This window comes from Osmia lignaria, chromosome 8, assembly GCF_051020975.1.
Source record: "Osmia lignaria lignaria isolate PbOS001 chromosome 8, iyOsmLign1, whole genome shotgun sequence".
In the NCBI taxonomy this organism is placed as follows: Eukaryota; Metazoa; Arthropoda; class Insecta; order Hymenoptera; family Megachilidae; genus Osmia; species Osmia lignaria.
In genome coordinates this window covers 14374910-14389449 of record NC_135039.1, presented here as the reverse complement: position 1 = coordinate 14389449, position 14540 = coordinate 14374910, and the positions used below count along the sequence as shown (strand labels likewise).

General features: G+C 41.4%; 1 protein-coding gene across 10 annotated transcripts in view; it reads left to right on the top strand.

Annotated features, from left to right (window-relative positions):
• The window catches only part of Ecr (ecdysone receptor), a 101351-nt gene that overhangs the window by 66703 nt on the left and 20108 nt on the right, over positions 1-14540 (top strand). The window contains exon 1 of one of the 10 annotated variants that reach the window (XM_034329155.2): positions 10470-13067. The exons of 8 other annotated variants lie outside the window; for them this stretch is intronic. In XM_034329155.2, coding sequence (XP_034185046.1) covers positions 12752-13067 — 316 coding nt within the window. In that variant the 5' untranslated portion in view covers positions 10470-12751. Of the gene's footprint in view, positions 1-10469; positions 13068-14540 lie in introns of those variants that run through there. One more of the 10 variants, XM_034329157.2, reaches the window with a different exon arrangement.

Below are 14540 nucleotides of genomic sequence, written 5' to 3'. Positions count from 1 at the left end.
ATCGTTGAGTGCAGAAATCTTTAATACAACTGAGGAAGGTCGAAATTCAAAAAAAATTTAAAGAACAGATGGGTCTCATAGTAGACAAACCAAAGCCGGGTTATGGTTCCACAAATGATGGAAATTCGGCAAGACGATTTTTTAAAAATTCTTTCGTAACTTCACAAATCACGGGCATTAATCACGAATTAATTGAAAATCTAAGCACAATTTTACAAGCGATATCTTCAAGCCATGTCATTGATATAGAAAAATTTAAATCTTTCTGTTTAGAGACAAAAAATATTTATTTAAAATTATATTCGTGGTATTTCATGCCCGTAACATTACACAAATTATTTTTTCATAGTTCTGATATTATTAATAGTTGTATTATACCCATTGGCCAGCTATCTGAAGAGGCTCAGGAAGGTAGAAATAAAGACTGCAGAAGATTTCGGGAAAAACATTCACGCAAAATGTCACGTACTGCAACAAATACAGATTTGTTAACAATGTTGTTGATTACGTCTGACTCCCTTGTAAATAGTTATAGAGTAAGCCACAAAAAAAGATTAACACGATACCTTTCAAAGTTAGAAATTTACTAAAACTAAATAATGATTTATTACTTCATACTTCTAATGAAAATACAATTTCAATAAGTACCGATGAAGAGTGTAGTTCCGTAAGCAATGAAGATTGATAAATTACTATTAGGAAATGCCTCCTTTTGTGACGACGAGGTAATAACATTATATTTTTGGAGGCCTACGTAACTGTACCGTTGCATAGGCTGAATTGTGCAACGAGATGGGATAAATTCGTCATCCCATGTGTTTGTGGTACCGTCGTCATCTTTATCGCCCACATTCAACCTTCGAGGCAACGGTGCAGAATTTATTCTCCCGTTGTGCATCCAATGGCGTCGACAGAACGCACTTTGTAATTATTACTTGTAATCTCGTTGAAAATTACTGGATAATCCCAATATTATTATTATACCCTAAAAAAAGTAAAGTTAAATTTAAACGTTGATCATGCGTGAACAATAGTCAGTCTCATGATCATTTATTTATCAATATGACATAAAGATTCTTTATTTAGTCTCTTCTTGATTCAACCTTTAAGCCTACACAACTTTTCTTATTATACCTAACAAAAAATTTCATCCTGTCCTTTGATCTTGAAAGACGCGTAGAAGCAAAATTATGCGCAGCATCTGGTCCGATTAGCGTCTCGCTGCAGCCTTATGTACCGGGTTTCCAAAAAATCTTAAAATAGGAAACAACTTCTCCTTTTATTACTGTATTATTCTAACAATATTATACCTTATTGCAAAAGAAATTTTATCCAGAAAATTGTTTTATTCACGTTCATATATTACATTAATCAATTAGAAAAGTGACTGATAGAATTCATTTACGATTATTTTCTGGACACCCTGTACGCAAGGCTTAACGAGGAACGTCATCGCGTCGATTGGTGATCAGGGTCGTGTATTAGCATGCTCGGGTGTGCCTTCCGCGCCCACGCTGCCGGCCTTGGGCGTTCTCCGTGAGAAACATAGAGGGATGAGGAGGAGCGACGAGATGTCAAGGAAGGAATGCTAAACGCGGAATGCAGGTCGCGCCACGCGAATCCTTCTAGCTGAGACCACGTGGTGTGTTGGATAATTGCTGGTTCGATCGCGAAAAGCCCCGGGAAATGTCCCTGTCGTTGCTTCTTTGCAACTGTATGGACCTTCGCGTGCGGTCAGATGAAATGTCATGGGTCGAACATCTGTTGCGAACCATTACCTTTTATCCAAAGCAGTTCAAATTCTTTTACCTGGGCTCTAATGGTCTGGACCATCATTCGTAGACGTAGACCTGTCTCAATTGAGCAACAGCAGCATGGTAGCTAATTTGGCAACCTCAGTAATTCTGAAGTACAGAAGCCTAATAAATCAACATCCTAGTAGCCTAATAATCTCGGAAGTCTCGTCAGAGTACGGTTTCCAAACGGCATACCCCCAGATCGATTCAGAATGGGCGACTCTATTCATCCAGAAGTCAACGGCAGTGAATAGAGGATCACGTGTCCCAGGTCGATGGCGCGCATTCGTGCCACCTACAAAAAACCTCTGCCTGATGCAGGTGAAACCTAGGTCTCGAAAGGGAAAAACCGAGACGAACCTGAAGAAAGGAGGATCACTGAGCTAACGGTACGAGTCGTGCGAGAGGAAAGTCCTCTCAACTTCGACGAGTTTTCTCGATAAATACCAAGAAAGTCTACAAATTTACCCAGTTTGTCCCTTGTTTACTTTCAACCCTTTGTACTCACACATGTTAGCACACATTACTAGCTGAGCAAATGGCTCTTCTTCCGGCATGATTGTATGGAAACATTTTGTTATTAATTTGACATTTCTTTATGCATTGAAAACGGGATTACTAAAAGAATTATATTAATTATATGTTAGGTTATTTTTAAATTTAAAAGAATTATACAAGGAAATAAACTTTCATAAATGTGAAAGAATTTTAAGTTTGAACGAACTTCTAAAGAGCAATTCAGATTTTTCATGGAACCGTTCGCATTTTTGATCCTAAAAGGATGCAAGTAATCTAATCTTCTGTGGAATGTCACGGTGACCCGTCTTTCCACAGGTATACGGCTTTAGGCCATTCCAACTCGTTGCGAACACGAATTCTACAAAAATAGAATGTCTAAGTATCGCGAGTTAACACTGTGCCTCCAAGGTTGCAAAACGAACAAAATGGAATATTTTCTCCTTGAAAAAATTTTCTATATAGTTCAAAAACTTTTTTCATTACTTTATGATAGTATTCAATTTTATACTTCCCTTTGTAGTCGTATAACAAATTTAACTTTCTTAATTTTAATTATAAATATTTCAAAGTTATATCTTTCTTATCAAAAGATTCCAAAAATTTTAAAGAAATATATTGAAAGTTCTTTTGCAAAAATTCCCGTGAAGGCGTTGTTCCTCGAATTAGACTTTCCCTTGTCTGAGAAGAGGAGGATGAGGGTTCTCTATTTCCTGGTCACGTCGAAAAAGAGGTTCTTTTCTGACCGAGCGGCAGACGCAAAAGAGGGATGACTGACAAAGCAGAAATCCGCGTGAGACGCTTCACGAGCGTGAGAGAAATTACCAATTAACCGTCCATGACGTCCAATTAAAAGCTGTATTTTTCTTTTAAATGAACCTGACTCATTCCTTGTCCAGAAATTTAAGCATCGCTCGAATTAAATACTATGACGGGGTTAGATTTGACCTTGTTGAAGTTGAATTTATATTTCTCTTGATGAGGGAAAAAATATTTTAACAAATAAGTAAAAATAAAAATTATAAAACTGTGCTACATGGAGTCAATTTTATCCAGGGAAATAGTTAGCTGAAAAATATCGTGTTTGAAATTTTCAATAATTTTTTTATTTAGAAATAATATGAAAAGGTTGTCGATCGATAATTTTTTTCTCAAAATGACCAGCTCGAATGTATTTTACCTGTTCGCGTGTAAAGCCAAGCTTTTGTTCTGAAAATGCGCGAGAGAAGAGGGCATTTTTGTCCAGGGGTCGTTGCAGCAATCAGAGCATTTTTGTTATGGTAATTCCGAGACGGGCTTGCAAGCCGACAGAAGGTCTTTCGACAAAAGACCGGCATTGCCGGGATTATTTGCATTTTTCGCGAGTACCACGTGAAAGAAACTTCGTTCTTTCTTTTCGCGTTCCATGGATTCGTCCTTTTTGCAGACTCGGTCATCTGAAAGGATCATTTGTAGCCTCCTCAATAAGTCGTTTTGACTCGTTTTAGAATCCCTTATAACAGCTGATCAAACTTTCTTAAAATGTCCAATTTGCAATTTAAAACTTAACGGTTCAGTGGGTTATTGTTATTGTTTTTACAGTTGTGTTAGTGTTAACGTACGCCTGAAAATGCTTGAGGAAGTGAACCAGTGTGAATTAAGCTTTAGCCATCTTGAAGAGTGAGAATGAATTTTTCATTTCATTTTTCTCTTCTTTCAGGTGAGTAGCTTTTTGAATCATCTTCGTGGTTCCACCTATGGTGAGTTTTAAATGTATTCGTCGTGTTTGTGTCAAAAACCAGAGGAAGATTACGAGTCTAATTTTATCGTTTTGAATTTCAAAATGCATCACATTCAAAAAATTAAATTAATGGTAGGAAAAGAAGTGCTGAGCAGAATAGAGCGGGGATGATGTAGAAAGACGAAAATAGAAATAGAAACAAGCCCTGATGCGTGGCCGAGACCTCGTGGTGTTCAACGAAGCTTCACTTCATTCTGTAATCGTGTCCGGTTTCCTCTTGTGTTGCCGGCTGAACATCAGAGACACCGACAGACTGCTGTCTGCGTTTTAGAAGCGCAGATTACCGACAGAAATAATAACAATCATAAAACGAAATCATTTCACGCGATCTCGGCCCGCGTTCAATACAAAAATGGCGGCTACTTCGTTCCAATAGCTTCATTAAGTTCTGAACGTTATTTGAATGAGTGAATACAAATTTTATTCGTGCATTCGTTATTCGATTTGTATCCCTTATTGGTTGGTCACTGCTTTTTTTTTTTTTAATTTTGTATAATTATTTTCCCACGGGGAGTATAATTAAGTTCGAAGTTTTATAATACGCGTTGAAGGAAGTCAATTTGCCGCTGATAAAAAACGGAAAGTCGCTCGACACGCGTGCAAGAAGAGGAGCGGTCGGTTTCGCGACGAGGCGATTGTTCAAGGCCGTTCGGTGCATGTGCAACCGATCGACTCACGTTTTCTTTTGTCATCGCGTTCCCTCTTTCTCGAACCCGTCGCTCTTCCGCGGAATTACTCACTCGACCGGTATTTTTACCAGTCATTGCGACTCGTTGCCTGCTTCGCGTATACTGATCGAGAGACGATCTTCCGTAAAGTCAGAAGTGGATTATTTTAAACAAATTTAATATGATTTCTTCTAATGAAGATAGTTGACTGTACGTCTGAATGACATCGGTTTCTCAATTAAATGGAAAAATAATTAAGATATATCTTAGCTTCTGCAATGATTACATTCTTGAGATATTACTTGCTAATTATCTACTTAATTAAAGTTTAGATTGGACTTCGAGAAACCATTTGCAACTATTTTCACAAAGTATCATTGTTTATATCAAAACAGACTCGTTTTTGTTCGCGTCTTTCTCTTTGAAGAGTATTCTCGGTTAGTCATAGAATATAATCGGTGGTTTTCACTAATGATAGACTGTCGTTCGCGTTCTCTCTCGCTTGTATTGAAATAACACTTGATTACAGTAGGATTAGAATGGCAAGTTTCGGTGTGGAAATACACAATACGTGTATAATTGCGGAGGCACGAGGCTGCGGTAGACTGAGCGGTCAGGGACTCCGTCATTCTTTTTCCTGGATTTCCTTTTCGCAGAACTTCGTATAAACTTTTATTTTTGCCACATAGTGTACAAGGAAAGTATTGACATGTTACTGATATTATAATGTTGTCTTAAAATATCTCTGCGCAATCGTTTATTCATGCTTTATGCACCAATGGAATGAATAATTTCTTAGAATTATTTTTCAAAAGAAATGAAATTATACAAGGACCCAGACAAGTGCAGGAAGAGATAAAAAACCTTCCATAACCCTCCAAAAAAGTCCCAACAACTGTATCTATAGTAACATCTCGTCCCTAACATCAATCCCCACGCCTAATTACCCAAAACGGGACGAACAAAGATCTTAATACGAAACTCGTTCCCTAAACGTGTCGGTAGATGTCGCCAAAACAAGAGAACACGTGCATTTCAAAAGAGAAGCCAGCAACGGGTAAAAGTGCCCTTGAAGGGTATGGGGAACTCCCGATCGCCCATGACAAAAGCGCGTGCCTAACCCTCTCCCGACTAGAGCCACCTGAAGACGGGCCAAGGTCGACATAGGCTAGACGAGACAGGAACGAGGGTCGCGGGGCATAAACGGGATAGAAGGAAGCGGAACAGAGCAGCTGTCCCGTTCCCAGAATCGCGAGGGCGCGTGCGCGTCGTTTCTCGAATGGTTGGGGGGTCATCCGTGCAATTCGTCCAAGGATCACCACAGGTAGAGAACCAGCGGGGTCGGCGTAAACGGAAATCCAGCCCTAACCTCGATTCAGAAGCCCGTGGCGAGGCACACCTGACCCGGATCAACCTAGAACTGAGCCGGGGATGACCGCGCGCGGCTTCTGTCCGCTTCGGGTTCAAGTTCAAGGCTTTGACGCTTGTGTACACGCGCTGTTAGACTGCGTTCTTCGTGCTGCCACCCTGACTGACACTCGATCCGTTGATCTGACCACTGATTCGATAGGGATATTAGGGGTACTCCAAGGTACCCTTATGCGAGTGGGTGGCGATTGTAATTAAATCTGACAGGGTGATTGGATTCTAGGTCATGTCTTCGATGATGCAAAGATTCTTTACCTTTTTACGTTTCTGTGTGTCATTAAAAGTGACAATGACGGAATGTACCATTAATCTTCGGGTGGCGGACCATGGAGAGCGCCCCAATTTTCATTTAATCTTGTATTTCATATCATTGTTTTGTAAGTTTGAGTCTCGATTGATCCAGACTCCGTTGTTCAAGGGTTAAATATTATTTGCTCAACGTTATTCACCTCAGGCAACAGGAAACAAAGGTTTCCTCATAAAAAATCGTTGATTCTTTATCGATAAAACGAGAACAAGTGAAAAACCTGCTATTGCAGGGAAAAAAGTGTAAGAATAAGTTAAAACGATCAAGATAACAGTGTCGAGAACGGCTGTGCCTCGAACGCAGCGGAAAATGTATGAATACAAATGTAGCGTACGATTAAATCGTACTTGAAGGCAATTAGCGGGGGCAAAGTTAAAAATGCCGTGTTCCCACGCTCTGCAAATCGAACGACCGGCATAAAGCAAGGTGAAAACACGACACGGAGACACGATGATGATTGTGCAATGGCGGAGAGGTGACCGAGTGTCAAGAGCACCAGAGCCGACTTTTTTTACTTTTGCCGCCGACACACGTATGAATATATACGATTGGAGGTCTCGTTAGCAACATTATCGGTGACTAACGATTATGTCCTTCAAGGTCCTCGTTCTGCTTCGATGATGCATCGTCCAGTCTCGATCGCTGTCTCTTTCTGGATTACATTTTAGATGCATATTCGATTACATCGTGTTACGAAAGATATCGTGTTTCTCTTTCTGACGAAATTGAAACGAAATGGTCCTATTGTGATAATTCATTTTTTATATTTCATAATCATTAGAATAATCTCAAAATTTCTTCTAACTTTTATCTAGGAACGTGTTATTTTAACTTCGAAGCATTTTTCTTCCCACTTGACTTTGAGGTTAGTTTTCATAACCTCAGAAGGCGATTGGGCATGAATGAAACATACCTACCATTCTTCTTGCCATGGATCACTCTATAAACCACAGAGTTTCATTCAAATTGGCGACTGAGGCTTCTCAGTGTTGCTTTGAAAGTGTCTGAATCAAATCAGATTGTATGCATTGAAAGGAGGAGAATTACAATTAGAACGCTTGGCACTCGTTTAAATCGATTCATATTCTTGAATCGAGCAAGAAATCTCGGTTGTCTGGCTTCGATTGTGGCCCACAAACGAGAACAGAGGTCGATGATACGTGCATCGCTGGTCAAAGATCTTTGGCCGTGTGGTAAGCAACGAGGAAACAGGCACCGCAACGCCTCTGCGACCTCGCCGGATCGTTTAGCGTCGTTCACGAGCCGAGCCTTAATCACGGTGACCTCGTGCCACTGTTTACGAGCCACGAGCTGTTAAAAGAGTTGATTTTACGTCATTGATTTTACCTTTCGTCGGGCATGGCTCGTCTATTCGAACGCTGATTTCGAGCGTACAGTAGGTACTTGTTTATTAATATCGTGCAACGTCACGATGCACGTGCTCGATACCTTGAATAAGTAACAGAGGAACTGAGATTCTAGGGACTTTTTATAGTGCGCGTATTTATTCGTACTTTTAGCTAATCTTTATATAACAGAAGCTTTTATAATTTGGTATGGAATCGCATATTCTATTTACCATAGCATTACACATACCGTTCCCACGCAAAATTTGTTACCCCAATGAAAACTTTGTAATAACGTACCGGTAATTAAATAATTAATACCTCGTTCAACTACATTACATTCAACGTTAACAGTTTTAACTGTGAACTGTATGCGATCCGCGTTCGATTTGAAACGCAGTGAAATCGTTCAACGTTTCATGGTGGCCAGCAATCGACCTTGTATCGGTTGTTATTAAAGCCGCTATCGCGGCTCAACTTTTGATGCGTTCGACTTCTCTGAATGAATTCTTAGCATCTCGCATAATTCTTTTTATGGCCGCCGCCATTAGTCACGCATCGCGTGTTACCTACAACAGGCTCTCGCTTCGTCCTCTTCCGTTTCTGTAGGTACAAATACCTGGATCGCCTTACGAATTTACATTCGACCAGCGTGGAATTTTGCGAGATAAACTACCGGTGATAGCTTAGTTCGAAGAATCTGATCTTCGTTCCTGAAGAAATTGTTTAGGAATAAAATGTTGATTAGAAAACCTATAAATATGGCTATTTTATGATAGAGAGATACTTCGGATGAAGTTGGTGACATATTGGGGAATGTAAGACAGTTTGATGGGTATTTAAGAAAAAATTCTTTAGGATAATATCAGGTTTATTTGATATACTGTTACATTCCATTTTCTTATATTTTTTATTTAATTCTTAGACCTACATGTGCAACGAGTTTTGAAATTCTTATTTTCTGCAAACAACTATGAAATAATATTTTCCATTTTCTCGAAAATGAACTTGAAAATTCTTAGAAAAAACCTTTAAGCGGTCAACGTCCATTCTTCGGAGTTCCAGCTTTCTTGGCGGAAAAGGATCTCCCTGTCGTTGAACCCACAAACCACCACCTTTCGGGTGCTATTTTTAGAAAGAGAAATCCTGACCGACATAATAGCCTGAGCACAGCTGACCCAGGGTGTTTTCGGGAGCTGGTCGGTCGGTTTAGAACTTCCAGCCACTTTTCCAGGCTCGCCAGGATCAGCACCGAGGGTTGTCCCCGTTTCTCTGGCCATGACCCACCCAGATAGCTCTGGCTGGAAGCGACACCCACACACCCTCTTTCTTTCATCCTCGTGGCACAACACAGTGACGTACATATCGGTTTCCCTTTGTTCGTTTCTTAACCCCCACAATAACCAATCTTTTCTTCTTTCCTATAAACTATCAGGAATACAAAAATTATATTAATTTTAGCATTTCTCAAATATTCATTTATTTTTTAACATAAGCATTTGATTAGTATTCACAAAAGAAAGGAGAAAATATGGTATATTTAAAAAAAACCATTGTACTGAATAATTATAAAGGAGGAAATGTGCTAATCCTAATAGACTGTCAAAGGGTGATACATAACAACAGGAATTGGCTGATTTCCATTCAACCAGATTCCTCTGAGCATCTGAATTAGTGGAAAACTCGTGGATCCATTGAAAGCAGGTCACGGGTCACGGATTGTGTATCACTGATCCGCGACATTCACCGTGTTCCTCCCGGTTACTTATATATGTATGCACTGCTTGCGAGCAGGTGTGTAAGTGTACGAGCGCATGCGTCCGTGTGTATTTATTCAGGGTGTAACAGGTGGATGACGTCATGGCCAGGGTAGCAACCCCCCACCAGTTGTCTAAGGGTACCCCTCCATGCTGACACCCATTCCTCTGCGTTGTGCAACTTGAGGGTACCTTTGGTCCTGATGCTCGTACAGGGCGTTCCATAAAGAATGGAATAGCTGATTTGTGAAAATATTAGATCATTTCGTAAATATGATTCTGATAAATTATTAACTAATTATGAGTAACTGTTACGTCTGCCACGTTAATATTCGAGAATCTTCGAACCGATTTTCCACGCTTACGAGTCACGTCCGCGGTGATGTGTTTGATTATAGTGTTTTTCCCGATTATCGGGACCGTGAATGAGTCGTAGGGCGAGAATGCGTATTATATACGGTCACTTCTTTTTCTTTATCGAAGCACGGCCAAGTTTGCGATAAAAATGCGAACAACAAAAAGCCGCGTCAAAGGTCAAGACAGTGATTAAGAATCGACGATGATAATTCGACAAAAAATAAGGGAAATGCAGAAAACGCAGCACTCTAGAGTCCACAGATATAAATATTTTTTGTAACAAAGAGTCTTTTTCGTTTCTCGAAATCAACATGTTATGTGATGTAAAAAAAGGCTGTTTATAAAAGTCAATGAACTTTTCGATGGATAAAACATCATTCTTGGAAGTTGATGTATTTTTGGAAACCAAAAGTGCTTTTCTTACGAATCTTTGTATATTTTCGCACTGAAAATACATTTTCTTATTTTTGCAAAATTTTTATTAAGCTTTCTTCGAAGATCGATGATTCCAAAGTCAATAAATAATTTGACCACATGAATGATTGCAGCCATTCATAAAAATACATATTCTTTTCTTTGTCTTGCTCGTATGTTGATCAAAATCCCTTTAATGCATGATACTGTAAAAATCAGAGTGCAGGTCGCAGGAAAATCAATTTCCTTGGATCGCAAAGGTCACAATCTGCATCAAGAAACATCGTGGGCGTAGGCATTTCAGAAAATAGGACATTAAGAACTCATTGGGTCATTTAAAATAAAATTATTTGGTATATTTCTACAAATATAAAAAATCAGATAATATGTAATATTGCATTAAATTACGCAAGATAACATGTGAAACACTTAAAATATAATACAACTATATTCTAAATAATTTCCATTATAGCCATCTTTATTATGTTAGTTACCATGTTAATAAAAATCTACACGAAAAATTATGCAAAAGGTAGTAAAAGAAGGATAAAGATTATGCACGCCATAATCTCATAACTCATAACAGAAACAAGACAACGTTAGGTCACATATAAAAAAACGTTATCCCAGCGTTTTCCAAAATAAAGCGGCAAATCGTGGGTGGAAAACCTCGAGGTTAAAACGTAAGCGCAGAAAGCAGTGCGTTTGCGCAGTGCGCAGGTACGAGCACCCTAGGGTGCAGGGTACGCGCGACAGTGAAAGTAGCGAGAGAGCCTAGCGCTGATTGGTCGAGTGGTCGGCGGTCGAGGTAAATCGGAGCCTGGCGGGCACTGGGCACCCTCGTGCCTGCACGGCTAGCTCGTACGCGTTCAGTCAGTGACGGACCGTCGACGATATAACGTCTATTAGTTAGCGCGCATGCGCGTGAGTAACGCGCAGGAGGTATACTCGTCGATGCAAGGAAGAGAGAAGAGAAACATCGGTCGTAAAGCGCGCAGATCTGTTGGTGCACGTTCGTGTGTTGGTTCGTTGCTCGAAGCCGGCAGTTCAAAGGAATTCCCGACACGCGTGTGTGCGTGCCTGAGTTGATTCCGAGTGTGACGTAACCGTCGTGCGGTTTGTTTATGTATTGCGCTTGGCTCTCGCATTCGTGGACGATGCACACGTGCGCGAGGAACGGTCTCGCACAGTAGCGGCGGCTCGTGAAGCCCGGAAGACGACGGAGTTTTGGCTTCCTTCTGTGACGACTGATATTATTCGGCGCGAGTGTGTGCGTGCGCGCGTGGTGCTGAGAGAATACGAGAAAGTAGAAAGAGAAAAGTGCGCACGAGAAACTCGTCCGGGAGTAAAAGAGACGGAAAGAAAAAGGTGGAAGCAGGGAAAAACGAGGAGAGAAAGAGTGGCCGCGCGTATCGGCGCGACGGAAAAGTGGAGCGAACAAGAAAGAGACTCGCTCGAACGAACGTACACGCGTTCCGCTGGTGACCTCGATACGCGTACTTCTGGCTCTGTTCGTTCTTCGTCGATCGTGCGCAGCCTCAGACGGCAGAATTTCGCCAGTGAAAATCATGCATTTCTACCACGGCTACTCGGCTGGTTGACGTTCCCGAACAACGCGGCGTGCCTGAGAGAGAGATAGACCCGGCTGTTCGTTGGCTGTGCGTCCTCTCTTTCTCTCTCTCTCTCCCTCTCCCTCCCCTTCCCTGTCCTCCCTACCTCCCGCACCCGCTGCGTTCCCTTTTGCGCGATCGTGACCCCGTTTCTTCGATGACCGACACTCCGCGGCTGCTTGGCCGCCATTAGAGGAGCCGAGAGCAGGGGAGAGAGAAAGAGAAACGAGAGCAACCGAGGCGAAACGAAGACGATCGTAGTCTCCCGTCGAGCTCCTCCTGGTCTTACTACGCGTCCACACACAAATCTATACGCTCCCACACACAGACGGAAATAGCGACACGATCGCTGAGGAGGGGCAGAAGGAAAAGCAACGCGGCCAAATGAGACGGATGATGCGTGAGACCTCGGGGACCATGGACTCTTGACAGTGAATCGATCCTCGCGCTGCCCTGACCTCGTATTCCTTGCCGCAATTTCGGTCGACGAACGAATTATCGAGGTCAACGACTAGCGTAGTAGTAGCAGCCTCTTTCTTGTAAACAGAGAGAGGTGGCCGCGACAAATTTCCGCCTCCCTCGCGGCCCTCCCGTGCAACCTGTGCTTGTGCCAGTGTGCGGTAACAGTATAATCGCCTCTAAAAGAGACAACGTGACGCGACAGTGGCCGCCGAGATACTTTCTTTTTTCACCGGAAGTGGTAAGGAAAATTGATACGGTGGAGTCGAAGGAACAGCAAACGGTGGTCCAGAAGGCGGAGCAGGCTGGCGAGATGCTGCAGACGGTTCCTCGTGTGCCCGTTGCCGGTGTACGGCGACGATGGGGCAACAGGCACACAGGAAGTCTGCAGGAATCGAGCCCGGAAGTGTCGAGCAGCGGTGTGCTATCACCACCGCTGAACTTTCAACCCTCCACACCGGAGAGTGCAGCTGTGAGAAACGAAGAGCTACAGCTGTGGGATCTGGATCTTCATCGGGGACTACAGTCGAATGGAGATCATTACCGGGCTACCATCACTGCCACCACTACTACCACAGTGCTGGCAACGGTCGCCGATCCGGCTTCCCCGTTCACCACCCCCGTTGAAGGTTTGTCACGTTCTCTTCGTGGCGTTGCGTAACCGCTTCTACTTCCCTCGAAATATATTTATGAAAAAATATAGTAGGCTTCTGCCTTTGAATAGAAACAGACATTTAAAAATTTTTAATGGTTTCTTGGGGTCATTGATAAACGCAAACTAATTTACTTCGCGACATTTATAAACTTGATGACATTTACAAAATTTTTTTTAAATTAGAAACATGCGAAATGTGCTATTAAAGAAGAAGACAAACACAGGAGCCCAATAAATTTCTGTTAAAGAATTTAACCCCGTTCTCGATGTGTTCTTCCAGTTTGACGTTCGTATTTTTGGACGCGTTGATTTTTAGAGCGTCGACACACTTTCTTGCTTTTCTTCGAATTGTTTTTCTTTTATAAAACATCCCACCGTCCGTGTTAGGTGCATGTCGTAATCGTCCAGTGAAAATTTAGAATCGAAAGTTGGTCGATTCACTTTCACGGATTTTCCTCGAATCAATTTCTCTTTCACAATGAAAACTAAAATTAAAAATCTATTCCACACGATTTAACGAATTTGTTGATCTTAGGTTAGAACGTTCCAGAAACGATAGAAAGTATATTTTCATTTATTCAATCGTCTATTCTAGAAAGATCGTTTCATGTTACGCAAACTGCTTACTATTTCTTCTATTGCACAAACAGTGACCCTCAAAAAGTACTATAATTCAGAGTGAGATGTAAATGCGAGTGACGCCGTCTAGGAGCATTTAGCTTCATACCCTTCGTTGTATTTTGCTTATTTTACAAACTCATTAAATTATTGAAATTCATATTTTCAGTATTTACTATTCTTTGCGATTATCCTTGCAATTAAAATCATTTTTAATAATTGAAAATACGAATTGGCCACAGAAAGAAAATCTAAAATTTCATCAAAAACCAAAATGTGACTTTTAAAGGTGATCGACCGTTTTGTAGTTAGGAATCTAATTGAAATCTAAACGGAATACTTTTTTCGAAATGTTCAGTGTTCTCTTTTTCGCGTGGAAATCAGGTCGAGGTCGATCAAACTGGATAGAGAGCGAGAATCGACGACCTCATAGGACCCCGTAGAAGCGTGTTCGTCATCGATTGCGCCATGTTGCACCATACCTGGCGCAGATTACGCAATTTCACCATTTTCGAAGGATTTTCGACCCTCGTCCCTGCATTTCTCTCGTTCTCTTCCTTTCGACGCTTTTATTGTTTGCTTGTCAGTGTTTGCTTTTAATCTGCTCGGATGTTTTATCGTCTTTTTTCCTGTTTCGTTGTTATCTGCAGTTTAGTTGGCTGCAACGGCGCCAGTTCCCTCGCGAGGCTCCTCTTGAAATTGCATTTTTTTCTCTCCTTGCTTCGCAATGATTGATCGCGCGTTTTCTTTCACAGTTCCGTGGGAATTCGCGATAGGTATCTATCGCGGAAACCGTTTATGAATTTAGCTTGTTGCGAACCCGTTGATT